We start from the raw sequence: 27946 nt of genomic DNA, 5'->3' as shown, positions 1-27946 counted from the left end.
ATGCCTCCCATGGTCGAATAGCTTGTACAGTGTGTAAACTGCTGAATGTGCAAGTGATTTTCATGACAGTCCCATAGCTGCTGGATGAGGGCTGGCCATTAGGGCTTTCAGGTCCCTTTGCCCATAAAGTGAGGTGCACATGCAGGGATGAGGAGGACACTGGAAAGGGTACTCTCTCTGACAACCCGAGTGAGGTCGTTGAACTTCTTCCGGCATTGCACAGGAGTCCTGGCAACCACGCTGTTGGAAGACACCCTGTTTGAGACCTCCCTCCAGGCTTTCCGGTAGGCGCTGGGCAGCGGCCTCTTGCCACCTTCTGGGAACAGAACATGGCGCCTGCGCTCCACTCCGCCAACCAGCAGCCTCAGGTCACCGTCGCTGAAGCGCTGCGCTCTCTCCCTGGCCTTCTCCATAGCCCTGGGCGTTGTGCAGGTGAAGCTGAAGTGGTCAGGCCTAGGTTGAGGGCTGCAGTGTGCAGGGCGTGGCAGGCAAACAAATCCACCCTCCCCCTTTAAGAGCTGACCGGCGCCAGAGTGTCTGCCGTCAATCAACAACTCGCCGCACCGGCGCTGCGCCCGGCCTCGGGGGTATCGCTCAGCACCGCCGGCTTAGCGCCTAAAGATAGTCGGGCATCGCCTGTTTTAGCGCAGCAGCAACCTCTTGGGGCGATGCGACTGAATATCGGCGAAGGGGGCGCGACTTTGCGCCGGGCGCAAACTTTAGCGGCCGCCCGACTTTACCGCCCCAAAAGTGGCTATACTGAATTTCTAGGCCTATGTCTTTCTTAATCTTGAGCCATAAGTGGTTTTCGCCCTTTTTTATAAATTTGATGTAATTCCTAAGCTCTGCTTTAAACCAAATCAGTATGCCTCCAGAGTCTCTGCCCTGGGTTACTCCTGGTAGTTTATTGGAGGGGACCACTAGCTCTGTGTACCCAGGGGGACAACCAGTGGGCCCTTCTCCTCTACACCATGTCTCTTGCAAAATGATAATGTCCAGATCTTTGATTTTATCTCGGAACTCTGGGAAACTGCTTTTTAGGCCAAGCACAGAAGAGTGTAGGCCTTGGATATTCTAGGTTGAGATGCACAAGGATTTCATGTTTAGCTTGGTCTTTTACTGTGATAGGTGTGTGTGTCTTTGTCATATTAAATGGGGGAAAAAAGAACACCTCAAGCGTCTATAAATACTGACAGTACATATCTGCAACTCTTTTATATAAACTCGTCCATAAATACTGCGCCAGAGGGGAGGATGTTCTCATTCCTCGAATTCCAATGATACCAACTGACTTGCCATTTCAATTCAAACGGCAACAGTTTCCTGTGACAATTTCTTTTGCAATGTCAATCAACAAGGTACAGGGGCAGACTTTGAAGGTTGCTGGCATCAACTTATTCACGCCCTGTTTTTCACATGGCCAGTTGTACGTGGCATGTTCAAGAGTTGGTGCGTCAAGGAATCTGTTTATTTTAACACCCTCAGGAAAAACAGAAAATGTTGTCTATCAACGGGCTTTCACCTTCGTCTACTCCTCCATGAGGTTGCTGGCCCAACATCATTTAATTACCTCAAAACTCTCACTGGCCATCTCTGTGCCTCCTTTATAAAAGCTTGCCACAGGAGAGGGCTCATAACACACTGTGCGTTACTGGGTATAAACACTCCTGTATATATATATTATTACATAATAACGCCCCTGGGTTGGCTATGGAAGACTGCATTTTTAAATCATAACCATTGTTTGAGCCTTTTTTTAAGCGCAATGTGGTCCTCTCATTAAAAGGCTCACGATTTTTAAATCATAATCATTGTTTGAGTCTTTCTTTAAGCGGAATGTTGTCCTCTCATTAAAAAGTTCAAGAATTTTACTGCTTTTTACAATATGATCATGATGACACATTAATGTCAATGATAACATTGCAAAATTATAATTCTGCTTGCTACCTCCAAAGTGACATAGAAGGAAAACTGTGAAAGCTGGAGTATATGGCTACTGGCGATCCCCATTAACAAAAAATGAAGTTAAAGAACCACCTCCTGGGTGCTTAGGAATACTTCTCTCTCTCTCTCTCTCCTTCCCTCGCTCTCTCTCTCTCTTCTTCCCCCTCTCTCTCTCTCTCTCCTTCCCCGTCTCTTTCTCTCTCCTTCCCCCTCTCTCTTTCCCTCTCTCTCTCTCTCTTCCAACAACAACATGCCCTCAAAAAACCCTCGGCACCACCGGGCACTCCAGCTAGTGATCTATATTTTAGTACATTTTTTATGATTTGTATCATTTTGTCAGTTGTGCACAAGCAAAAAGCCAACTGACCAAAAACCCCACAGAAAACCCCTACATGGACAACTCGTACTTCAGGCGGAAATGAAGGTCAAACCATAACTAGTTGTTCCTAAACAAAAGGTAAAACTTCCACAAAAGAACAACACAAGATATTACATTCTTTAAAAAAAAATCACTTGGTACTTACAGGAAAAATATGCATTTTTATTAAAACCAAACACAAAGCTTTACAATTGACATACTGTAAAACTTCATTTTCTTTCACCCCATCACTATAAATAACTACCTATTTTTGACAAGGTGCATCACATCTGAGTAAAATAGGGAATTCCTACGGACACCATTTTAGAATTGTCACAACCGCTTGTTGGTATAAATTACATGCTGCTCAACATTAACAAATGATAAACTTATCTAGAAAGGGAGCCAATCCTTGCTACTTTCCCTGTACATTTGATTATGTAAGTCATTGCCAGTTTGTCAGAACACAATATTCTGATGGATGGTTCATCAAATCATACATACAACTGGTCTGTTTATTCAAATTGGGTGAAGTTTATAAGCTATAATATTAAAAGGGCTATTATCATCTCAATGGAGATCTTTCAGACAAACTCAGCTCCTAGCAATGCCTTAACCCTTAAAATTCCAGAAAAGTGCCATACTGACTGACCGAGAGAGCCTGCATTGCAGCGAATGTTCCCTTCACAGAATCACAGAAACCCCACAGTGCAGATAGAGGCCATTTCGGCCCATCGAGCCTGCACCGACACATATCCCACCCGATCCCCGTAACCCCTACACCAACACATATCCCACCCTATCCCACCCTATCCCACGTATTTAATCCCCCTAACACTAAGGGTCAATTTATCATAGTCAATCAACCTAACCTGCACATCTTTGGACTGTGGGAGGAAACCGGAGCACCCGGAGAAAACCCACGCAAACACGGGGAGAATGTGCAAACTCCACACAGACAGTCACCCGCGGCCGGATTTGAACCCGGGTCTCTGGCGCTGTGAGGCAACAGTGCTAACCACTATGCCACCATGCTGCCCTTCTGTAACATGAAATTTGAAATCGAGCTTTGCTCTTTGGTACTAGTTTTTTTTTGGAGAGATTCGTGATGCAACAATGCAATCATATCACTGACTAAGTCACTCTGTTCCTGTTAAATTGTCTTGTAAAGCAATCTCCTCTGATGGCTCAGGCTCGTAAATGTGAAACCAAACTCCCATTTAACCCTGCAGACGAGGAGGTTCGCAAGTTAGGTGCCCGATGTATGCTGAATGAGCAGTTGGTAATTGCCATTGGTGTCCAAGCCACTGGGCTAAATAGGTGGGGGAAATCATTCATTCTTAGTTTGGATTGCAATCCAGTGATCTCTGCTCAAAAGTGCATGCACGAGGAAAGGATCAAACAGTAGTGATGCTCTCCGTGGGGAATACCTTTGTCAACACTCACTGTCTAAGATTCTAAATGAAGACTGGCTATTTGGATGAGATTGTGCAGGGTTGCTGCTACCTGTAAACTGTATTCCAACATAAATCAGCACCTTCACAAGAGGAAGGGAGAAAATTGGGAAAAACCTGGTCTTGAGGTATTTAATTAAACACCAATGCTACTTCAACTTAAATGTTATGAAGCAGAGATTAAATAAAGTATTGTACTGAGAAATACCAAGCACACAAAAGACAGGGAGTCGAGTTCCTACAATTACCCTGACGTGCTCTTTAACTGTCAATAATGCAATCTTATTTGTTTACCATCACTTATATGACAGGTGTCAGTATTTCTTGTGGCTTCACGCAGGAGTTTTCTGATTGGGTAAGAATTTTCTTCTGCAGTGCATAAAACTGCGTAAACAGTGTGCACTACATGTTAGGATATTCCCTAAATAAAAAGGGGGAGTAGACACAGATGTACTACAATTCTCACAATAAATTTTAAAAACACACATGGTCACTGTGGAAATATCAGGATTAATCTATGCTCTGACAATTGGGACACAACAGAAGTTAGTATAACAAATTACAGCAGGTTATTTAAAAAAAATCACAATTTCATTGATCATTAGAGCTTGTCCCAACAGTTAAATAGCATCTTTGGTTCCTGAACTGATCAGAACAAGCCAAATGCACTGTCACGATAAAAGTCACTAAATTATAGGCACTCGATAAAACATTTTTCACTTTGATTTGCTACCCTGTAAACTGCTTCCCACAGGACCGGCCATATTAATTTTACTGCACTTAAATAAATGTCATTAATCGTACTTCTCCATGCAATCTGGTACATCTGACATTCCATGATCCTCTCCAACTGAGATTTTCATTATTCCTAGCGTGCAGTCACTCTGATCAATTTTTTCCTCATTTTCATTAAAAAATGGTCTTGTAACACTCAGGGGTAACACATAGTAGTTAGCCTCATCAGCAATGTTTGATACAAAAGTTAAATATTGGAATAGAAGAACTGCAGAAACTGAATGTACAAAAAAATTAACAAATCAACCGTGAAGGGTGTGATGCAACATATTTGTAAAATATTTTAAAACCAGCACGTAATTCTTTCAAAACCCCCCGAACAATTCATCTTATGCATCTTTATTTGTACTAACATGTGACATTACAAAGGCTGATGTCTTTTTACTGACCTACATAGGCTGAATATTTTCCCAGCAGTGTAACATTTACTTCTGCTTTATCCAAAAGAATGTCAATAACAGAAATAAGAGTGGATCACAAATTCATGATTATAAATCAGGTGTTACAATATTGCTATCACCTTTCACAATCCAAACTATTCAGACATGCTCATTTGAAGACGTCGCCAGAAAAAAATTAAGAATAATCTGTGTAGTATTTTTGACCAAAATGGTCATCCCATTAACCCTCTGATAATAATCAGGCTGAAACTGTCTGGAGCAGTCCCATTAAGTAAAGGAAATCCCCACATTTTGATTAATAATTGTTTATGAATGTTTCTAAAGACAACGGCAACATTTTCAAAGGGTTGTATCCAATACGCTTTCGTGGCCCTGAAACACAGCCTGTATCGGCCATTAACAGACAAAAGATTTTGTTAGGAATGTTACTTGGAACACACTGCTGTTGCTAGGGGAAGAAGTGTCGAGTTTTAAATTGAACATGGGGATGGGAGTATTACTGGAAATGCTGCTAAGTACTTCGACACAGGAGGACTCATCTTTTCAGCTTCCATCTGTTAAACGTGATTGGCGAGGTGGTAGGAGACTCGCAGCGGTTGCCTCTGCCTGAATGGAATGAACCACAGGATCTTCCAGCGCGTGCCAAACACCTCTGAGAAGGACTGCTGCCATGGTTTGCTGGGCCTCAATCTACGGATAACAGCATGAGTAAGAGGCAGCACTCCCATCGAGTATTGCAGTCAGATAAGAACAATAGCTTGACTGATGTAGTGCTGTTGGCTCATCATGACTCAATATGTGTTTAAAATTAAATCCCTGTATAGCACTAGACATGCTGAAGTCAATGGCTGTCTTTGATTTTTTTTTACATATGAAACATTGAAATTGAAAGCTGTATATTTTCTAATGGTCTATAAAAAATACACAGTATTTAGAGATGCATATTTCAAAACACTGGCTTTTTAAAATACTTGATTTCAGAGGACATGTTAAATATTGTTGAATTTGTGGACAGTGCAGAAACATCAAACACAAATTATAATAGCAATCTTTTCAGGTATAAAAGAGATGTTACCATCACATCTTCACTTTGAAAATTAAGCTTACTGACCTGGTTTTCCACAAATTATTTCAGCATTATGTAGAGCATTTTGTTTATTCCCTGGTGCAGTCTATTCCTGATTAATCTGAAGTTGATTTTTGCACTTATATCGCTTGAATAATCCAAACATATTAAATGGCCCAGAAATTCAGGTCGGGGGTTTCCCGCGGGTGTAAGCCCCCGACCTGCACTTACCTTGCGTGCCGGCCGTTGAGCTGTAGGGCCCTGTGGAATTCCGATCCGGGGCCTGGTCCAGCTGCCGGCGTGCAGTGCTTGCGTATCCCAGGGGCGCAGTTAGTTCGATACGTGCCCTGGGATCACGTGGGCCATGGGCAGCCAATCGGAGCAGGGAATGCTCCATTCATAAGTCTGACAGGAAGTGCTGTCAAGACTTATAAATACTACGGCCCCAAAATAGCACTAAACCTTCAAATACATTTTATAAAAAATCACATTTTTTAAATAAACTATTAATTACATGAAATAACTATTTTAAACAATAATTTAAATTTTTGAAAAAAATAATTTTATATTCTAACGGGGCTAAAAATAAACTTACTGTGCTTTAAAGTATTTAAAAATAGTAAACCTGTGGAAAAAATGTTTTAATTTTAATTAATTCACCACTTACCTTGTAAAAAGCAGGCCTTACGCCTGCTTTTTACATTTCTAAATTCTGCAAGCTTACGTTCCTGGAGAAACCTGTAAAAAAAAAAGTTTGATGCGCACGCGCAGCCTCCCCCGCGCACGCGTTCGACCTCTGAACCCCTTCGTTCAGAGGAACGGAAGTGCCGGTTTTCCATCGGGTCTACGGGTGAGTACCCCATGCGTACTCACCCGTGGAGACCCGAAGTTCTGGGCCATTAATTCAAAGTTGTTTAAGTTAAATGATTTGATAATTGAATTTCCAGCACCAAACTATCAATTATCCAAACATGTGATTAAACAAAGTAATTAACACAGTAAAGTGGTAATTTGGTGATGGAAATTGAATTATCAAAACATCTGAATTAAGCAAAGTATTCAAGGTCAATATTCTAATACTTCTACCAATACACTCTTATGCTCCCTAGGTATGAAGAGAGAGAGAACCATTCCATTCAGCTCCCTTAAGTACTCACATCTCATCAAGGCAACTTGACATTCTTTCTATAGTTGTCATATCCTGTTGGCAAAAATATATAAAGCACAGTATTAATAAATATTTCAGGTTTTCAGATTATATTCCAGATGAAAGCGTTTAGAATTATGATTTGGACATGTATAGTAAATAGAGAGACATGTATAGTAAGCAATTTACATATATCTGAAAGAACTATATTGTTTATCTTTTGAACATTCGGATTTCAAAGTGTTCATCTTCCAGTATAAAGACATTCTGAGAAACTGAACCAATATAAAAATCACCTTGCAATTTCAAGTGATCAGTCCATTCTGGGCTGTAGCAACAGGTATTAGATCTATGAAAGAGAAGGATATAATCTCCCTGAGCTACTTCTAACAGTCTTAATGCCTCACTATCCATTTCTGCTGGTCCCATTGCTCTTCGTTGTAATCGGGTGTATTCTACCATCTCTTTCTATACCACCATATTCTCGAGGAAGCCTTTCCCTAACAAGGATCTGAAACAGAGTTTGCAGCCAATTACTGTTAGTTTCCCTTTGGTGAATCAAGACAGACTCCCAGCATTAACACGAAGACAAATCAGCAAGTGAGTTGTGATGGTTCACAAGTTATAAAAATATGTTAAACTGGGTAGGATAAGGGGGTTGTATTTTCCGCTTTAAATAACGGTTTACGTTTTGGGCAGTAGTCATGCCTGTAAGGTTAACAGCACTGAAGTGCCTTGAGGGGCCCACATTTCCCACTTTCACAGAATTGAGTGCACATCTGACGTGACAGGATGTCCGCCCATCACAAGGGTGCATCTGAGGCCAGCTCATCTTCTGTCCTCCGGATTGTTAACGCATCTTTGGCGAGCTTGCTGGCTTCTGTTCCGTTGGAATGGTGTCGGTGGCCTCTAAGCTGTCGGTTAAACTTTAAATTCTCCCACTGGCCTGTGAATGAAGCCACACGTTTTCTGGGTTTTAAAAACTAAATGCTCCCTCCCTCCACCACATCAGCAATCAACCGGTGTCCCTGGTGACCAGTGTCGCAACAGCGCAAGTAAAACAAGATGGCATATTTCCCTCATTTGCATATGCTTACAATAAGCCTGCCCATATATGGGTGGGCGTATTGTGCATCATCAGTCCCCGACTGTGGGAAATCAGGAGGGTGTAAAGATGAATGGAGTATATGCTAGTGTACCGTATTGCAATTCAGGTACTGACTGCATACTTTGCTCTCCTGATTTATATCATCCAAATCCTCAGTGTATTGCTGGAAGCCTTTGCCTCCCAGTACCATTGTTTACCATTCCCATCTGCTCTCTCAATAATGGCCCAGAAATTCGGGTCAGGGGCTTCCCGCGGGTGCAAGCCCCCGACCTGCACTTACCTTGTGTGCCGGCCATTGAGCTGTGGGCCCCCGTGGAATTGCGATCCTGGGCCTCCTCCAACTGCCGGCACGCAGTGCTTGCATATCCCAGGGGCGCAGTTAGTTCGGTGCGTCCCCTGGGATCACGTGGGCCATGGAGAGCTAATTGTAGCAGGGAATGCTTCATTCATAAGTTTGACAAAATACTACAAGCCACAAAACATCATTAAATCTTCAAATAATTTTTTTTTTAAATCACAATTTTAAAATAAACTATAAATTACATGAAATAATTTTAAACTATAATTTAAATTTTTGAAAAAATTACTGTAATTACATTTTCTAACAGGGCTGAAAATAAACTTACCTTTCTTTAAAGTATTTATAAATAATAAACCTGTGGAAAAAATGTTTTAATTTTAATTAATTCACCACTTGCCTTGTAAAAAGCAGGCCTTGCAACTGCTTTTTATATGTCTAACTTCTGGAGACTTACCTTCATGGGAAAACCTGCAAAAAAACCGTAAGTTCGATGCGCACGCGCTGCCTCTCCTGCGCACGTGTTCAACTTCTGAACCCCTTCTTTCAGGGGAACGGAAGTGCCGGTTTCCCACGCAGGCGCAGTGCATGCAGAAAACCAGCACTTCCATTAGGCCTACGGTTGAGTACCCTGTGCGTACTCACCCGTGGAGACCGAATTTCTGGGCCAATATTTCTTCTGCCACAGAGGCTGTGCAGACTGGGTTACACATACTGATCACTGTTCCCTTCAGAATGAGGAGCAAATGGCAAATAAAATAGCAAGAGAGAATGATAGCAAAATACTGCAGATGTTGGAAATCCGAAATAACAACAGAAAATGCTGGAAAAACTCAGCAGGTCAGGCAACATCCGTGGAGAGAAATTTGAGTTGACGTTTCAGGTCGTACCCTTCTTCAAAACTGGAAAGAAAAGAAATTAGATCGAAGGCAGGGCTGTGATCGGACAAAAGAAGTGAAAGAAACAAAAGAACTAGACGAGATGGTAATAGGCTGAGATTAGGTGTAAAGTGTACTGGCAGGGCAAGAGATAGCTGCCAGGTGTGAGAGAGAAACAAAAGGAAAGGGGGGGGGAGGAGTGGAAAAATTACAAGAAAAAATGTGTAATAGGGGCCGAGGTTATGATCTGAAATTGTTGAACTCGATATTGAGTCCGGAAGGCTGCAGAGTGCCTAATCGGAAGATGAGGTGCTGTTCCTCGAGTTTACGTTGAGCTTCCGTGGAACAGTACAAGAGGTCAAGGACGGTGAGGTCTGAGTGGGAATGGAGTGGTGAATTAAAATGACAGGCGACCGGAAGCTCGGGGTCACCCTTACGGACTGAACAGCGGTGTTCCGCAAAGCGGTCACCCAATCTGCATTTGGTCTCCCCAATGTAGAGGAGACCGCATCGTGAGCAGCGAATACAGTATACTAGATTGCGAGAAGTACAAGTAAATCGCTGCTTCACCTGGAAGGGGTGTTTGGGGCCCTGGACAGTGGGAAGGGGGGAGGTATAGGGGTAGGTGTTACATCTCCTCCGCTTGCACGGGAAGGTGCCAGGCGAAGGGGAAGGGCTGTTTGGGGTGATAGAGGAGTGGACTAGGGTGTCTCGGAGGGAGCGGTCCCTACGGAATGCTGAAAGGGGAGGGGAGGGGAAGATACATTTGGTGGTGGGATCACTTTGGAGGTAGCGGAAATGCTGGAGGATGATCTGTTGAATGTAGAGGCTGGTGGGGTGAAAGGTGAGGACAAGGGGAACCCTATCGTGGTTCTGGGAGGGAGGGGCAGGGGCGAGGGCAGAAGTGCGGGAGATGGAACTGACACGGTCGAGGGCAGTGTCAACCACGGTAGAGGGGAATCCTCGGTTGCGGAAAAAGGAAGACATGTCTGAAGCACTGGTGTGGAAGGAGGCATCGTCGGAGCAGATACGGCGGAGACAGAGAAACTGGGAGAATGGAATAGAGTCCTTACAGGAAGCGGGGTGGGAGGAAGTGTTGTCCAGGTAGCTGTGGGAGTCAGTGGGTTTGTAGTGAATATTGGTCGATAACCTATCCCCAGAGATGGAGACAGAGAAGTCGAGGAAGGGAAGGGAAGTGTCAGAGATGGACCATGTGAAGGTGAGGGAAGGGTAGAAATTGGAGGCAAAGTGAATGAAATTGTCAAGTTCGGGGCGAGAGCAGGAAAGAGAGAATGTAAGAATACAGAAAACATGAAATCCATGAGATACACTATTTCAGTCGTTTGTTGGTCTGTTCGTGATGAAAGTCTGCCCTGTGTGACAAAGCTGGAATATTCGAACAAAGCAAGCCATTACTATTGGCCCAGAAATTCGGGTCTTCACGGGTGAGTATGCATGGGGTACTCACCCATAAGCCCAATGGAAGTGCTGGTTTCGTGTATGCACTGTGCATGCGCTGGAAACCGACACTTCCGTTCCCCTGAAAGAAGGGGTTCAGAAGTCGAACGCGTGCGCGGGAGAGGCAGCGCATGCGCATTGAACTTACGTTTTTTTTAAGGTTTCTCTGGGAAGGTAAGTCTCCAGATGTTAGACATGTAAAAAGCAGTCGCAAGGCCTGCTTTTAACAAGGTAAGTGGTGAATTAATTCAAATTAAAACATTTTTTCCACAGGTTTATTATTTTTAAATACTTTAAAGAAAGGTAAGTTTATTTTTAGCCCCATAAGAAAATGTAATTATTTTTTTCAAAAATTTAAATTATTGTTTAAAATAGTTATTTCATGTAATTTATAGTTTATTTAAAAAATGTGATTTAAAAAAATTTATTTGAAGATTTAGTGATGTTTTGGGGCTTATAGTATTTATAGGTTTGTCAAACTTCTGAATGAAGCATTCCCTGCTACCATTGGTTCTCCATGGCCCACGTGATCCCAGGGACGCATCGAACTAACTGCACGCCGGCAGTTGGAGGAGGCCCAGGATCGCAATTTCACGGGGGCTCACAGCTCAACGGCCATCTAGAGGTGAATGACTCATTAAACACGAATTACAGCGTACTACAGAAAGCAGTATTTAAAACCTTTCTATAATTTCTATAAATTTGCAAAATGCAGCTGGAGTTGACAAGAGCCAAACAGTAACTTGTGCTCTCTAGCTAGAGAGATTGCTTATTCCTGGATTTACATATTTGTACATTGTGCATCAATCCTTCTCTCCTGGGAGGGTAACCAGTGAGTGGCACTGAGATGTGTCAAGGACAGACTGTCCTGCCCGCCCCAGTTTTTGAAGGTGTCGTAAAAGTAAAGATGTAAGGTTCGAAAATTTCTGCACAACTCCAGAAAAGAAAGAAAGCATTATTTTTAAATGATTTTGGAACATCACAATCTGTAAAAAGGATAAAAGTGTGGTTGGGACAAACAGAAGAATTTCAAAGAGTTAAATTACACATTTTTCCTAATTGTAAGAAGGAAGAAATTTTGGACTGTTTTAAGGAGTTATTGGGCCAAAGGGATTTAAAATAAAAATCCCAGGAAGATTTGGCTGGTTTAAAAGGACATGTTCAGGCTTGCAAAGGCTGGGACACAGGGGAGGTGGGGTGGGCCCCCCGAGTTTGGATATTGGACTGTCTAGGAATGTCCTGGGCCACCCCAGTTTTACATAAGGACAATGAAACCTGTTTCCCGCCGAGAATTCGCAGAGCCAGGTACCTGTATAAACAGGACATGCCCCCAGCAACACAAAGGCCCTACAGGATACAGCAAACAAACCACAGTCCAAAACCAATCAAAGAGATTGACAAACGTTTTGCATTTTTAAACTGGTTTCAAGGCCATCCCCGAAGCGCGTTAAAGTTTTAAAATACATTAAAAATAATGAGCCTGCCAAATTTAACAAAGAAACCCGAGATTTGGCGGTCAGATAAGCCAGGCCCCAAATTAGTATAATTGAGGCCTGCCTTTTCAGTTCAACGGTCAGCTCAGAAGTCGGTCAGTCAGCTCGTCGGAAGGTCAGCTCGGAAGTTCAGCCAACCAGCTCAAGAGAGAGATCATCATCGGAGATTTGAAGGAAGAAAGAAGAAACAGAGATCGCGGCAACCAAAGACCTACAGAAACCAACAACCCCCAATATTACTGCCAACCAGGTAATATTGGGCCACCGCGACCAACAAGAAACCAACCGCTGAAAAACACACGAACCAAAGACTTGTTTCCACTCTGCAGGCTAGTCTGACTTACCCCTGGGTAAGATTTAGACACAAAAGACCCTAAAACTAGCCCTAACCAAAGAAAATCGGGTACTCACCTGATATATCCAACAGCGCGACTAACCGCATCTGCGGGCCAACCCAAACTGAAGACCCAACGCAGGTGCAGTCTTCTACCACGTCTAAGGTACGGCAGGCCCCAACTGCCACAACTAAGGAGAACCCCGAAATCGCGAACCTCTACATCTGTCAAGAAAGTAGTTTTGGTGAGCATTTCCTGGTCCTCTGGATTCCAGCCTAGCTAATGTAGTGGGGTTGGGAGGGTAAGGGATTTTGTTTATTGTAATTCTCCCTCGCTTATTCCGAGTGTTCCCCACCCTTTTAGAGTATAAGTTTTATTTGTATTGTCTATTTTCCTGTCTCAAAATAAAGATCTGAATTCTTTTGACTAACCCAGGTGTCTGTTGCAAGTTTATTACAACCCCCAAATAAGTCCAAAGTCTAGAACAAAGGGGAGTGGGAGCGATTCGAACTGCTCAAAGGAGTCAGAATTGAAGCTGACAAACAACCCACACACCACCCCTTACAAAGAGAAGGAAGCAGGGAAAAGTGGGGAGGAAAAAAATTACAAAACTGAAGTATGTGCTGGGATGGCCACTTTGGCAAACATTACATTGGGACAACACTTCTTGTATTTAGAACGAATGCAAAATACTGTGGATGCTGGAAATCTTAAATAAAATCAGAAAATGCTGGAAACACTTAGCTGGTCAGGCAGCATCTGTAGAGAGAGAAACAGAGTTAACGTTTCAGCTCGAAGATCTTTCATCAGAACTGGAAAAAGGTAGAGATGTAACAGGTTTTAACCAGGTGCAGAGGCAGGGAGAGGGGGGAGGGGAGGAAAGAACAAAATGGAAGGTCCGTGATAGGGTGGAAGGCAGGAGAGATTAAGGTCTGAATTTTAATACTTTGGTGGTTTGGGAGCAGGGGGAGGGGGGCTTGGAGAGCAGGTTTCCCAGGCTCTGCCAAATGTAAAGGCAGGGCCGGACATGCAGTTGGCACCTCTGTTCCGCACCTGCAGCCAGTCAGATGACAGGGTGGCTGACTGCGGGCAGGTACACCTGCGGCACTAGGCCGCAGGGAGGAGGAAGGGAAAGATCGAGTGGGGGCATGGGCTGATTGGGTGGGGTGGGGGAGGGGGGAGCATGAGCATGATCAGAGGGCCGGAGGATCACGGGGAGGGGAGGGGAGTTGTGTAGGCAGATGACATCGGGGTACCCGGAGGAGCATCGGTAGGAGGTGGGGGGAGGCTGGGAAGGTGATCGGAGGCCTCGGGGGTGGGGAAAAAAAATTGGGGGCCTTGTGGGGAGGGTGGGGGGGAAATCGGAGGCAAGTGTAAAGGCACTTACCTCCTGGATCCAGCAGTCCTTGCCTTCCATTAGCTGGTGGGTTTCATGAGCCCTGTAAAACCCGACCTGCCACTGTTAAAATGGTGGTTAAATCTGAGGCATGCCAGCCTCATTATAATATTTAAATGGACGAACCGCCTCCTGGGAGCAGGTTGGCTGCCCGCCCCCCGTCCCGCCTCCATTGCACCCGGATATGGGCGGGTTGGAGGCGGGTCCTAGTCGGGATTCAGACTTTTAACGCACGCCAAGCCACCTGTTGTTTTGGATTAAAATTCCCCCTAAATGATAAAAGGGATGATGGTGCAAGGAAAAAGGGGATGGTAATGAGACAAGTAAAGAAACAAAAGATGGGTCTAGAAAAGGTGTAAATGGGAATGGCAGAATCATCAACAGCTGCCATGTGAAAAAAAAATAGGGGCAGAGGTTATGGTCTGAAATGTTTGAGCTTGATGTTGAGTGTGGAAGGTTGCAAAGTGCTTAATTGAAAGGTGAAGTGCTGTTCCGCGAGCTTAAGTTGAGCTTCATTGGAACAGTGTAGGAGGCCGAGCACAAGGAGGTCAGAGTGGGAGTGGAGCAATGAATTAATGTGACAGGCAACCGGAAGGTCGGGGTCACGCTTATAGACTGCAAAGCAGTCACCCAATCTGCATTTGGTCTCCCCAATGTTGAGGAGACTGGATCATGAGCAGCAAATACAGTATACTAAATTCAAAGTACAACAAGTAAATCGCTGTTTCACCTGGAAGGAGTGTTTGGGCTCTAGACGGTGGGAAGGGAGGAGGTGTTGCATCTGCTGCACTTGCATGGGAAGGCACTGTGGGAAGAGGAGGGGGTGATTGATGAGTGGACCAGGGTGTTGTGGAGGGAACGGTCTCTTTGGAATGCTGAAAGGGGAGGGGAAGATGTGTTTGGTGGTGGGATCATGCTGGAGGTGGCGGAAATGGCAGAGGATGATCCGTTGAATGTGGAGGCTGGTGGGGTGGATGGTGAGGACAAGGGGAACTCTATCATGGTTCGGGGAGGGAGGGGAAGGGGTGAGAGCAGAAGTGAGGGAAATGGGACAGACAGTCGAGGGCCATGTCAACCACGGTAGGGGGGAATCCTTGGTTGAGAATAAATGAAGACTGTGATATCTTGGGACACAGCATATATATATATACAACAGCACAACATGGCTTCCGGTAAGAACTGTACTGCACATGGCTTTATTATTATATACATCCGTAGTCCATCAGGTGGCTCTATTACATTTCTCCCTCTTTATTGAAGAAGTTAATCATAGCAAATAATCATTGTACATGACTTGCATGGTATACACAAATCTTGGTATATATTTCTCAAGTGGAACCCATTTTATGTTTCCAAATTCTACTATAGAATTCTGTAACACAAACAAAAGATATTTACTTATTTTCCATATTTATAGATTAAACTTAACCACTGGTTTTCTGTTTTGAAGAGGGTACTTTCTTTCTTGAATAGAACTTTCAGATCTTGTTGTAGGACTTTGGCTCATTCTAGGCTGAGCCTGCGGAAAATTTTTCTCCAAGGGCTGACCTTGATCTACATTTGGACTATCTACACTTTCAGACTGTTTGTCTGCCTGACTTGGGCTCAGACTTAAATTCTGACTTTGTCTTGGACTTGTTTCTGGTACGTCTGATATAAGATTTGCTCCTGGTACTCTACTTGTAACAAGACTATCTGACTCATCAGAATAAATTGAATCATCCCAGCTTTCAACTCCTTCCAAATCTGTAGGTAAGATATGATCAATGTGAACAAACCTAACCTTTCCATGATCAAACATCTTGACCAAATATGTGCGAGGGTCACATATCTTCACTACTCTTCCTGGTAACCACTTTAACCATTTATGGTGATGGGTCTTCACTCTAACCTTCTGGTTCAACTTCACACGTCTCTCTCTAACTCCACCTTTATCATGACTCTCTTTCTGGCTTAATTTTTTCTCTTCTACGGTCTGTGCCAAGTTTGGCTTTAATAACAAGAACTTGGCTCGTGGCTGTCATTTGAGAAACAACTCTGATGGTTTTCTACCAGTAGTGGTATGAGGAGTATTCCGATAGGTAATCAGAAAATTTGCCAGTTTGTCGTCCAATGATAACTGATGTTTCTTTGGATTTGGATTCAACATTTGCTTGATGAGGGCACGTTTGACAATTTGTACTGTATGCTCTGCTGCACCATTTGAAGCAGGGTGGTACGGTGGAACTTTGGTATGTTTCACACTGTTTCTGCTCATGAACTATGTGAACTCTTCTGAACAAAATTGTGGCCCATTATCAGAAACAATTTCTTCTGGGAGGCCGTATGAAGAAAACAATCTTCACAAATTGTCTAGTATTTTGCTTGTTGTTATTATCCACATCGGAAACACCTCTACCCACTTTGAGTGACTATCTATCACTATGAACAACTGCTGTCCTTCTAGCTCAGCAAAATCTACATGTAACCTTTGCCACACTCTAGGAGGCCATTTCCACGGCTGTAATGGTACTGATGGTGGTTTCTTGCTCACCGTTGTACACTACTCATGTTGTACACTGACTGACTATGTACTCTATCTCTTTATCTAAACCTGGCCACCATAAGTAACTCCGTGCAAAACTCTTGGTCAAGCACATTCCTAAGTGCTGGTCATGAAGATCTCCTAACAATTTAGACCTGAACCGATTTGGTATAATAACTCTTGCTCCCTACATGATGCAATCTTTATCTACTGACAATTCATTCCTATGAATGGAGTATGGATGGATATCTTCTTCTGATACCTGGTTTGGCCATCCATTTGCTATGTAATTTCTTGAAGCTAAAGGGATCAAGGGATATGGGGAGAAGGCAGGGACAGGGTACTGAATTTGGATGATCAGCCATGATCTCATTGAATGGCGGAGCAGGCTCGAAGGGCCGAATGGCCTACTCCTGCTCCTATCTTCTATGTTTCTATGTTTCTATGTAATCATACACCTTTGACATAATTGGGTCATGTTTGGTTGCCCTACCAATCTCTTCAGCTGTGACCGGCAGCTCATCAATGTATGAGAAATAGAACACTTCTTCCTTATTGGGTGTAACTTGTGATGGGGATGGCAACCTGGACATTGCTGTGATCAGCTGATCATCTGTACTCAATGTCATACATATACGCTGACAAAATCAAAGCCCATCTCTGCATTTGGGCTGCAGCTAAGGTTGGAACTGGGGACTTTCAATGGAGGATTGCTGTCAGGGGCTTATGATCAGTAACTATGGTAAACTTACGACCAAACAAGTATTTGTGAAACTTCTTGACCCCAAAATTGAATGACAAAGCTTCCCTTTCGATCTGCGCATAATTCCGCTCACTGACACTGAGAGTACGTGAAGCAAAAGCAATTGGTCTCTCCTCCCCACTATCCAGTACGAGAGATTACTGCCCTAACTCCATACGGAGAGGCGTCACATGCTAGCTTGATCGCCTTAGATACATCATAGTGAACTCTCTAATAACTGGCTTTTACACTCTTTGAATGCTGTGTCGCATTCTTTTGACCACTTCCAAGGGATCTGTTTTCTCAACAGCTCATTCAGTGGATGTAACAATGTAGCCAAGTTTGGGAGGAACTTTCGGTAATAATTCAAAAGAATTATCGCAGTTCAGAGACATTCTTGGGAGTGGGTGTTTTTCTGACTGCATCCAGCATTCCCTTGGTTGGATGTAAACCATCTTTGTCTACTCTGTGCCCTAAGTACTCCACTGAGTTTTGAAACAACTCACACTTGTGAGCTGTCACTCATACTCTGTGCTTCTCTAGCTGTTTGAGCACTTCATTCAACACCTCATCATGGATTTGCCTGTTTGGTGCTGAAATGAGTATGTTGTAGCGGTACCACCGAGTGTCCCTTACTTACCGTACATAATTCCCTTTAACGTAACGATGTAGCCGGTGTGGGGCTTTCCTCCTTTGGGAGTGCGGGTGAACGCGATGACGCAGGTTAACGCGATGACATCACGTCGCACATCACGTGACCGTCCCAAGCGCGGGCAAACGCAATGACGTCATCGCGCAAGTCACGTGACTACCCAAGCGCGGGAAGAACGCGATGACGTCATCACGCAATCCACGGGACTGCCTACTCAGTCCTTGTGGCGTCTCCGTCTGGTGAAGACCAATTTTATGGCTCTCCTGTAGTGAGCTCAGCAATCTGTTTGAATTCCTCTGTTCCTGCATTAAAAACCGTTTTGATTGTTCTCCTGGAGTCAAACTCGATTATTAAGTAGGAATTCGTCCAACACCTACAATTGGTGAACCCGAATAACTACAATTGGTGACCAACGACGTGAGCTCATCAATACCTACATTGGTGACCTCGTTTATCGCGAACGTTTTTCACGAAAGCAGCACAGCCGGACCCCGATTTTTCGTGAACGTTTTTCATGAAAGAAGTACGCATGGAAGCTACAGCCGTTTCGCTCAGCTGCCGCAACACTGGGAGCAACAATCGCCCTCGTACTTTATAAAGGTAGAAGCCCCGTTCACCCTGTGCAACATCGATATGGCACAGACCACGTACCTGGATACGGTCTCCGTTTTCGACAGCTCTACCGACTTTCGGAGCGTCAGCCTCTTTGACAACCCCACGGTGGAACAGCAAGTATAAAATCCCCACAGCGCAGGTGCAGCACATTTTCGGGCTCACAGGATCGGAGCGCGCCCCGGCGGAGAGGCCATAGGACTCGGTCCTCGCAAACCACGCCTTGCAACCCTTACAACCCACGAGGACTCGCCCCTCGCAATCCACGAGGATTCGCTCCTCGCAACCCACGAGGACCCACCCCTCGCAAACCACAAGGATTCCTCCCTCGTAAACCACGAGGATTCCTCCCTCGCGAACCACGAGGACCCATCCCTCACAACCCACGAAGATTCGCCCCTCACAAACCACGAGGACCCATCCCCTGCCGACGCCGCAACAGCCCGTCAGCCTGCTGGTCTGTTTTTTCTACCACGCTTATCGGCGCGACGGCGAAGCGTTGCCGCCCTCCCGGCAGTTTTTCCCCCTACCGAAATCAACAACAACTAGAAGCGTTGCCGCCCTCTCTACAGTTTTCCCCTCAACAAAAGCAAACATCTACTGACACTGCGACCATCGAGGACGGGTCCAACGGGCATCCCGCGGCCGCGATCGGCCACACGAAAATTGCTGTCATCACCAATCACTGATCAACGCAGCAACGGTTCACTCTCTTCTGTGTTACCGTAGTAGCACTACGGCACGCAACGTTCCGTGCGTTCCTGACTGCCGGAGTGTTCGCTCGAGTTCACCAACCTGCCCAGACCCACGTTTTTTTCCTCCTGGATCACCCGTTCGGCATTCCTGCAGATTTCATCAGACTGGGGACCTTTTCCCAACAATGACAGAGCCATGGTCCGCGTCTGCCCAACCTGCCAGTCTCTATGACGCGGCCAGCTGTTTCGCCCCGGCGCCCGCTTCGAACCACAGGCTACAGAGGTCACACGCTTCCACGGTCCTTCGCATGGCTGAATACGCTTTATTCGCCATGACGCCACGGTCCTTCGCAAGGCTGGATACGTTTTATCCGCCACGACGCACACAAGGATCCGCTCACGACCAGCACATATTTGGACCTCGCCCGCCAAGTCGAGACAGCACGACCGCCGAGACCACCGACCACCCATCGTCGTTATGCCAACCCAAGTACGACCGCCCGCCAGACCGTCAGCCACCCAGCAGTCTCCGTCTCGAGACTACAGGAATCGTTCGGACAGGCTCGTCAGACCACCTCACCGTTCGACGTCCGTTAAAGCGAATTCTGGGGGGGCGCATGTAGCAGTACCACCGAGTGTTCCTTACTTACCGTACATAATTCCCTTTAACGTAACGATGTAGCCGGTGTGGGGCTTTCCTCCTTTGGGAGCGCGGGCGAACGCGATGACGCGGGTTAACGCGATGACGTCACGTCGCACATCACATGACTGTCCCAAGCGCGGGCAAACGCGATGACGTCATCACGCAAGTCACGTGACTACCCAAGCACGGGAAGAACGCAATGACGTCATCACGCAATCCACGGGACTGCCTACTCAGTCCTCGTGGCGTCTCCGTCTGGTGAAGACCTATTTTATGGCTCTCCTGTAGCGAGCTCAGCAATCTGTTTGAATTCCTCTGTTCCTGCATTAAAAACCTTTTTGATTGTTCTCCTGGAGTCAAACTCGATTATTAAGTAGGAATTCGTCCAACACCTACAATTGGTGAACCTGAATACCTACAATGTCATCCAAATAACACACTACCCCTTCAATCCCTTGCAAAATTTGGTTCATCACCCCCTGCAATAGGCCGGGGGCAGAAGACACTACAAATGGTAACCTGTTGAACTGGTATAGGCCTTGGTGAATATTTGGTGTCAAGCATGACTTGGGCTAGTCATCTAACTCAAGTTGTATGTAGGCATTTGTTAGATCTAACTTCAAAAAGATCTGGCCACCTGTCAGCGTTGTGAACAAATTTTCCACATTTGGCAACGTATTGGGTAGATTACACTCCAGAACCTGGTTTACCTTATAATCACCACACAACCTTACCTTACCATCTGACTTAGGTACATCAAGAATGGGTGTAGCCCACTTACTCAGATCTACCTTGGAGATAATGTTCTAAGTTTCTAATCTTTTGAGTTCTTGCTCAACTTTCTCCTTGAATGCGTATGGTATGGGACGTAGCTTGCTGTAAACTGGTCTTGCATCCTTCTGTACTCTGACACTTGCCTTGAAGTCTTGGATCGGACTACCCGTTTCGCCGAACACCTTCAGATACTGCTTGATGACATCATCTTTCAATGCAACTTTCGCTTCCACATGAAAACTCTCATTCCAATCCAGCTTCAGTGATCCCAACCAATTTCTACCTATCAAGGCAGGCTTGTCTCTTGCCACTACTATGACTGTAAAGTCCGCACCTCAATAATACACGGACTTCGGGAGAACAGTTTAACAGGTACTTTACTGAACAAGAGGCAGCTTGAAACTGAAACTACAGAAGCCTGCTAGGGCCTTTTATACAGGGGTGGTCACTGCTGGTACTGCAGTCTAAGACCAGTTATTCCCTTAAAGGTACATACACAACAATTCCTCCCCTTTTAGATAAACAGTACATAACATTCATTTAACAACTAAATAATAACTAATTACAATTACAATTACAATTTTCTCAGTAATATATACATCAACTGAAATAGTCATTTATAAGTTCAGTCTTTGAGGAGGCTGCCTGATCCGGACTGGATAGCGCCTTTCTCGAGTATCCTGTTCTGGCGGTGGAGTCAATTCTGGCTCATTGTCATTGGTTGATTCCCGGCCACCACACAAACGCCCTGGCTAGGCTCTTCATTTTTACCCCTCCCAGATGACCCTCGTGAAGCTCATTGAGTACTCTATCTCTCAACTTGGGTGGAATTACCACTCGGGATCCATACATCAAGGTTCCCCGGCACACTGACAGCTGTTCCCTCCTTGGGGAGAATGCTGGCAACAGTGAGTCGCCATATGCTGGCCATCCCTTCACCATCAAATCATAGACCTGAGAGTGTGTTGGGTCATTTCGGGTTTCCTTCTCAATACTTGCGTTTGTAACAGGCAAACATTCGACTATGGTCGCATGGAATATCTCCACAGGGTCCACTGCAGGTGCTTCTTCCGCCGTAGGCAATGGTAGGCATGACAGCCTATCAGCATTTCCATGTTGTTTCGTACCTTTGTACTCTATGTCATACTGATGTGCCCCTAGAAAAAGTGACCATCTTTGCAGCCGTTGCGCCATCATCACCGGAACGCCCTTCTTTGGGTTAAAAATTGAGACCAGTGGTTGATGATCAGTCAGTAGGGTGAATTTCTGCCCGTGCAGACAGTGATTGAACTTCTTCACCCCCCACACCAGGCTGAGCACCTCCCTGTCAATCTGGGCGTAGTTACGCTCGGCTGAGGTTAGCGAGCGCGATGCAAAGGCTATTGGCCTCTCTGAACCATCACGGAATTTGTGTGACAGCACCGCTCCAATGCCGTAAGGTGACACATCACATGCCAACCGAATCGGTAGTGTTGGGTTGTAGTGGGCCAATACTTCCTTTGAAGTGATTTGGCATTTACATTCCTGAAAGGCACGCTTATACTCATCACTCCATTTCCATGTTACAGCTGTTTGAAGGAGGGCGTTCAGTGGGTGCAGAATTGTAGATAAATTCGGCAAGAACTTATGGTAGTAGTTCACTAATCCGAGGAACGACCTCAGTTGCGACACATTTTCTGGTGCTGGAGCCTTGACTGCAGCCTCAATTTTGTCCGGCAACTTATGCAACCCTTCCTCATCAATCATGTGGCCACAATACGAGATTTGTCTCCTGAAGAACTCGCATTTGGGATGGTTGGCTCGTAGCCCATATTCCTGCAATCTCGTGAGCACCTGTTCCAGGTTGGCAAGGTGTTCATTGTCATTTTCGCCCGTAACCAGGATGTCGTCCAAATAACACTGGGGCCCCGGGATCCCTTGCAGGACTTGTTCCATTGCCCTCTGCCACATAGCCGGGGCCGATGCTACCCCAAATACCAGTCGATTGTACTGGTAAAGGCCTTTGTGAGTGTTTATCGTGAGGTATTTCCTAGATGCTTCTTCCATCTCCATTTGTCAATCTTTGTAAAACGTTTCCCTCCAGATAGCGAGGCGAAAATATCTTCTATCCGCGGAAGCGGATACTGTACTGTGTGCAGGACTGGGTTCACAGTCACCTTGAAGTCCCCACAGATGCAAACCTTCCTTGGCTCCCCAGGCGTGCTGCTCAATGCTTTCTTCATTACAGGAACGATGGGTGTGGCCCACTCGCTCCAGTCCACCTTAGACAGCACCCCTGAACGCTCCAGACTCTCCAGTTCAGCTTCCACAGCTGGGCGTATCGTGTATGGCACCGGTCTGGCCTTGAAAAATTTTGGGGTTGCGTTATCCTCAATCTTTATGGTTGCCTTTACTCCTTTTAGAGTCCCAAGTCCTTGTTGGAACACCTCTTCCGCGTGAGATAGAATTTGTGACAGACGTCATCATCTTTTTTGTCAGTCACAGTTAGTGCCAGAATGGAATGCCAATCCAATTGTAGCCTTCGGATCCATTCACGTCCCAACAATGGTGGTCCTCCATCTCGTAGTATATACATGTATAGTTTCTGTGTTTCCTTTCCGTTATATTCAACTGGCACCCTTATTTTTCCTCTGGGGTAAACCTTTTGCCCCGTGTATGTCTTCAATACAATGGACGTGCCCTTTAAGGGTGAAATAAAGAGTAGATTGCCTTTCAAAAGCTAGGCTTTATTAACCTTAAAAAACCAGCAAGTACATGTTGAGCACCCAGTCTCAACCAAACTGTAGAAAACTGAATTTAAGATGGCCACCACAGGTAAGTTTACAGCATATATCTCAAGGCAGGAAAACAGGCAACCAATTACAATGCTTCTTATAAAACAAGAATAATCACCACATTCACCCCTCCTTTTAAAATATACTTCAACCTTGGTAGCCTTTACAGTTTACAATTAGTTATTTATGACTAGAGCAATACATGTATAATGCCTTCAACAATTTTAAAATTTTACAATTAAATTATTAATTATTTTAAAAGTCCATTTTTAATCGGTCGACCGGATATCTTGTTCGTGTCGACCTTCTTAGCCTTGGTGGAGTTCCTTGCCCTCCCACACCAGGAGACACAGAAATATCTTCTGCAGGGAGGCTATCAATATCCTGATTATCAACGGTTTCCGGATTGGAAATCCCATTAGAAGGTAGACTGGGAGGGTCATGAACATCCATCGGGGGCAGACTAAGAGAATTGTAAGTGTCTGCAATAGGATTGGAAATGTTCGTAGTATCTGTGACGACATCAACATTATCTGAATTATGGCTATTGTTAATGTCCTCAGGAGAGGGCTGGCCACCACAAGGAGCTAAGTCTTTAACTGAAACCGTACTTTCTTTCCCATCTTGGAATCGAATGTGAGCATATTGGGAATTTGCCTCCAATAGCTCCACCTCCTCCACTAAAGGATCATACTTTGACAGTCTAACATGGCGTCGGAGCAGCACAGGTCCCTGCATAGTAAGCCATGAAGGTACCGAATATCCCGTAGTGGATCTCCGCGGATAGTTGAAGAGCCTTTCATGGGGGGTCACATTAGTAGCCGTTGAAAGCAATGATCTAATGGAATGCAGGGCATCAGGCAGTACCATTTCCCACTGTGTATTCTTAAGGTTCCGGGATGTCAAAGCCTTCCAGATCACCCCATTGTATCGTTCGCACTGTCCATTACCCTGGGGATTATACGGGGTAGTTCTGCTAGTAGAAATCCCCCGACTCTGGAGGTATTCCTTCAACTGGGAAGACATAAAAGAACTTCCCTGATCCGAATGGATATACGCAGGCATCCCAAAGATGACAAAAAGTTGAGTCAGACATTTAATAACTGTAGCAGCTGATACATCTTGTGGTAAACCACTGTCATACCTGTCTGTGTCTGTATGTGTATTCCACTAGGTACAGGTCTGGACATGCCTCGGCTGACTCCTCCCACTATTCCAGGTATATAAGTGACTACCTCCCAGTCCCTTAGTATTCTGGACGGGTCGACCACTCGAGACAAGACCTTCATTCTTTAGTTAATAAAAGCCTGATTGTTACTCGCTCAACTTCAGTCTTTTGAGTAATTGATGGCGCATCAATTTTATTAACTAAATTTTTTATAATGGAGAAGATCCTCACACCAGCATGCCTGGACCTGGACAGTCGGGAAGCGGACGCTTCCACCAAGTTTGCTCACTGGCTCACGTGCTTCGAGACATTCCTGACTGCCTCCACTGCGGTCGAAACGGATGCGGACAAACTGTCTGTCCTGATCTCCAAGGTGAACCACCGAGTGTACTCAGTCATCCGGGACGCGACCTCGTACACAGCCGCCCTCCAGCTCCTCAAGACCCAGTACACGCGCCCTGTGAACGAAGTATACGCTAGGCACCTTCTGGGGAGTCGCAAGCAACAACCTGGGGAATCGACTGAGGAATACCTCCAAGCACTGTCCGTGCTTGGCCGGGCCTGTGGGTGTAAGGCGGTAACGCCCACTAAGTACACGGAGGAACTGATCCGGGATGCCTTCGTAGCGGGCCACAGGTCCAACTACACCCGACAGCGACTGCTGGAGCAGAGTGACCTCACCCTCGACAAAGCCTCCGACATCGCACTAACGCTGGACGCAGCCTTCCGGGGCATGGATGCCTACTCCTCTGCACCGTGGACGCCGCGGGGAACGACAACCTGGGACACGGTAGGACAGCCCCATAGCACCGTGCCACCCCAGCCACAGCCCAACAACGGCCCAACTACCGCAGCAGTGTCCCAAAGCCAGACAGCAGTATCCCAAGGCCAGAAATGCTACTTCTGTGGCCAGGCCAAACACCCCAGAGCGCGCTGCCCGGCGAAGAATGCAACCTGCTCGGGCTGCGGGAAAAAGGGACACTACGCCAGCGTCTGCAAGGCCAAAGCCACCCCGAACGCCAGCAGCGCCGCGTGTGGGCTGTGCGAGCCGCCATCTTGGGCCTCCCCAGCCATGTGCGAACCACCGCAGCAGCAGCCATCTTGGACGACTCCAGCCACATGGGAATCATGGGCGCCGCCATCTTGGACACCAGCCGGGACGCAGCAGACCGCCAACCCCCCCCCATCTGATACTCGCAGCGACACACCGACCCCTACGCTGGCCTCTGTGACGCTGGACCAAACGAGACCGCACCAGCTAGCTCGGTCCAAAATGGACGTTAAGGTAAACGGCCATGCAATAAACTGCCTTTTTGACTCCGGGAGCACAGAGAGCTTCATCCACCCCGACACGGTGCGGCGTTGCTCTCTCCCAGTCCTGCCTGCGCACCAGCGGATTTCTATGGCCTCCGAGTCCCAGTCAGCGGACATTGGCGGCTACTGCGTGGTGACACTAGTAGTAGACGGGACTGTGTTCAATAATTTTAAACTCCTGGTCCTGCCCGACCTCTGCGCTGCCGTTCTACTGGGGTTGGATTTCCAGTGCCACCTCAAAAGCGTTACGATGGCGTACGGTGGCCCCCTCCCCCCACTCACAGTCCGCAGCCAGCAGCCTCCAAATTGCCCGCCGCGCACTAGATGCAACCTCTCCACACTCAGAGTCCCACCCCCCCCACTGTTTGCTAACCTCACCCCCGACTGTAAGCCCATCGCCACAAAGAGCAGGCGATACAGTGCCGGGGACAGGGTTTTCATCAAAACCGAAGTGGAACGGCTTCTGAAGGAGGGGATTATTGAGGGCAGCTCCAGCCCCTGGCGAGCCCAGGTTGTGGTCGTTAAGACCGGCGAGAAACAACGCCTGGTCATCGACTACAGCCAAACAATAAACCGCTACACCCTGCTGGACGCCTACCCACTCCCCCGCATAGCTGACATGGTCAACCAGATCGCGCAGTACCGCGTCTTTTCGACCATTGACCTGAAATCAGCGTACCACCAGCTCCCCATCAGCCCTGAAGACCGCCAGTATACTGCTTTTGAGGCAAACGGCCGCCTCTATCACTTCCTTAGGGTTCCCTTCGGCGTTACCAACGGGGTCTCCGTCTTCCAAAGGGAGATGGACCGGATGGTCGATCAAAACGAGCTGCAGGCCACTTTCCCTTACCTAGATAATGTGACCATCTGCGGCCATGACTTGCAGGACCATGACGCAAACCTCGAGAAATTCCTCCGCACCGCCCAACTCCTGAACCTGACATATAACAAGGAGAAGTGCATATTCCGCACAGACCGCCTCGCCATCCTTGGCTGTGTTGTAGAACACGGGGTCATCGGTCCCGACCCGGACCGGATGCGTCCCCTTATGGAACTCCCACTGCCCCACTGCCTAAAAGCTCTGAAGAGGTGCCTAGGGTTTTTTTCCTACTACGCTCAGTGGGTCCCCTACTATGCAGACAAAGCCCGTCCGCTGATCAAGTCCACCTCTTTTCCCGTGACGGCAGAGGCCCGCTTAGCCTTCCACCGTATCAAGGAAGACATTGCCAAAGCCACCATGCACGCAGTGGACGAATCCATCCCCTTCCAGGTGGAAAGCGATGCGTCCGACTTCGCTCTGGCCGCCACCCTTAATCAGGCGGGGAGACCTGTGGCATTCTTCTCACGAACCCTCCAGGGCCCGGAGACCAGACACTCCGCGGTCGAGAAGGAGGCCCAGGCTATCGTGGAGGCTGTGCGTCATTGGAGGCACTACCTGGCCGGAAAACGATTTACCCTGCTCACTGACCAGCGTTCAGTTGCTTTTATGTTCAACAACAAGCAGAGGGGCAAAATCAAAAATGACAAGATCTTGAGGTGGAGAATCGAACTTTCCACCTACAATTACGAGATCTTGTACCGGCCTGGGAAGCTCAATGAACCCCCAGATGCCCTATCGCGTGGCACCTGCGCCAGCGCGCAGATCGATAGGCTGAGGGCCCTCCACAATGACCTCTGCCACCCGGGGGTCACCAGGTTCTTCCACTTCATCAAGGCCCGCAACCTGCCTTACTCCATTGAGGAGGTCAGGACCATGACCAAGAACTGCCAAGTCTGCGCTGAGTGCAAACCGCACTTTTATAGACCAGACAGAGCCCACCTGATAAAAGCCACTCGCCCTTTCGAACGCCTGAGCGTCGATTTTAAAGGGCCTCTCCCCTCCTCCGACCGCAATGTGTACTTCCTCAACATCATTGA

General features: G+C 46.4%; 1 protein-coding gene across 1 annotated transcript in view; it reads right to left on the bottom strand.

The window, feature by feature from the left end:
* Positions 1–3110: 3110 nt before the first annotated feature.
* zdhhc21 (zDHHC palmitoyltransferase 21) overlaps positions 3111–27946 on the bottom strand; it is a 72769-nt gene continuing 47933 nt past the window's right edge. The window contains exons 3-4 of the mRNA XM_085983604.1: positions 7176–7219; positions 3111–5642 (exon numbers count right to left, since the gene is read on the bottom strand). Coding sequence (XP_085839730.1) covers positions 5510–5642; positions 7176–7219 — 177 coding nt within the window. The 3' untranslated portion in view covers positions 3111–5509. The remainder of the gene's footprint in view (positions 5643–7175; positions 7220–27946) is intronic.

Source organism: Somniosus microcephalus, chromosome 3 (genome assembly GCF_052327205.1).
Source record: "Somniosus microcephalus isolate GS21.2 chromosome 3, FLI_Smic_1.0, whole genome shotgun sequence".
NCBI lineage: Eukaryota > Metazoa > Chordata > Chondrichthyes > Squaliformes > Somniosidae > Somniosus > Somniosus microcephalus.
This window is presented reverse-complemented; position numbering and strand designations above follow the sequence as displayed.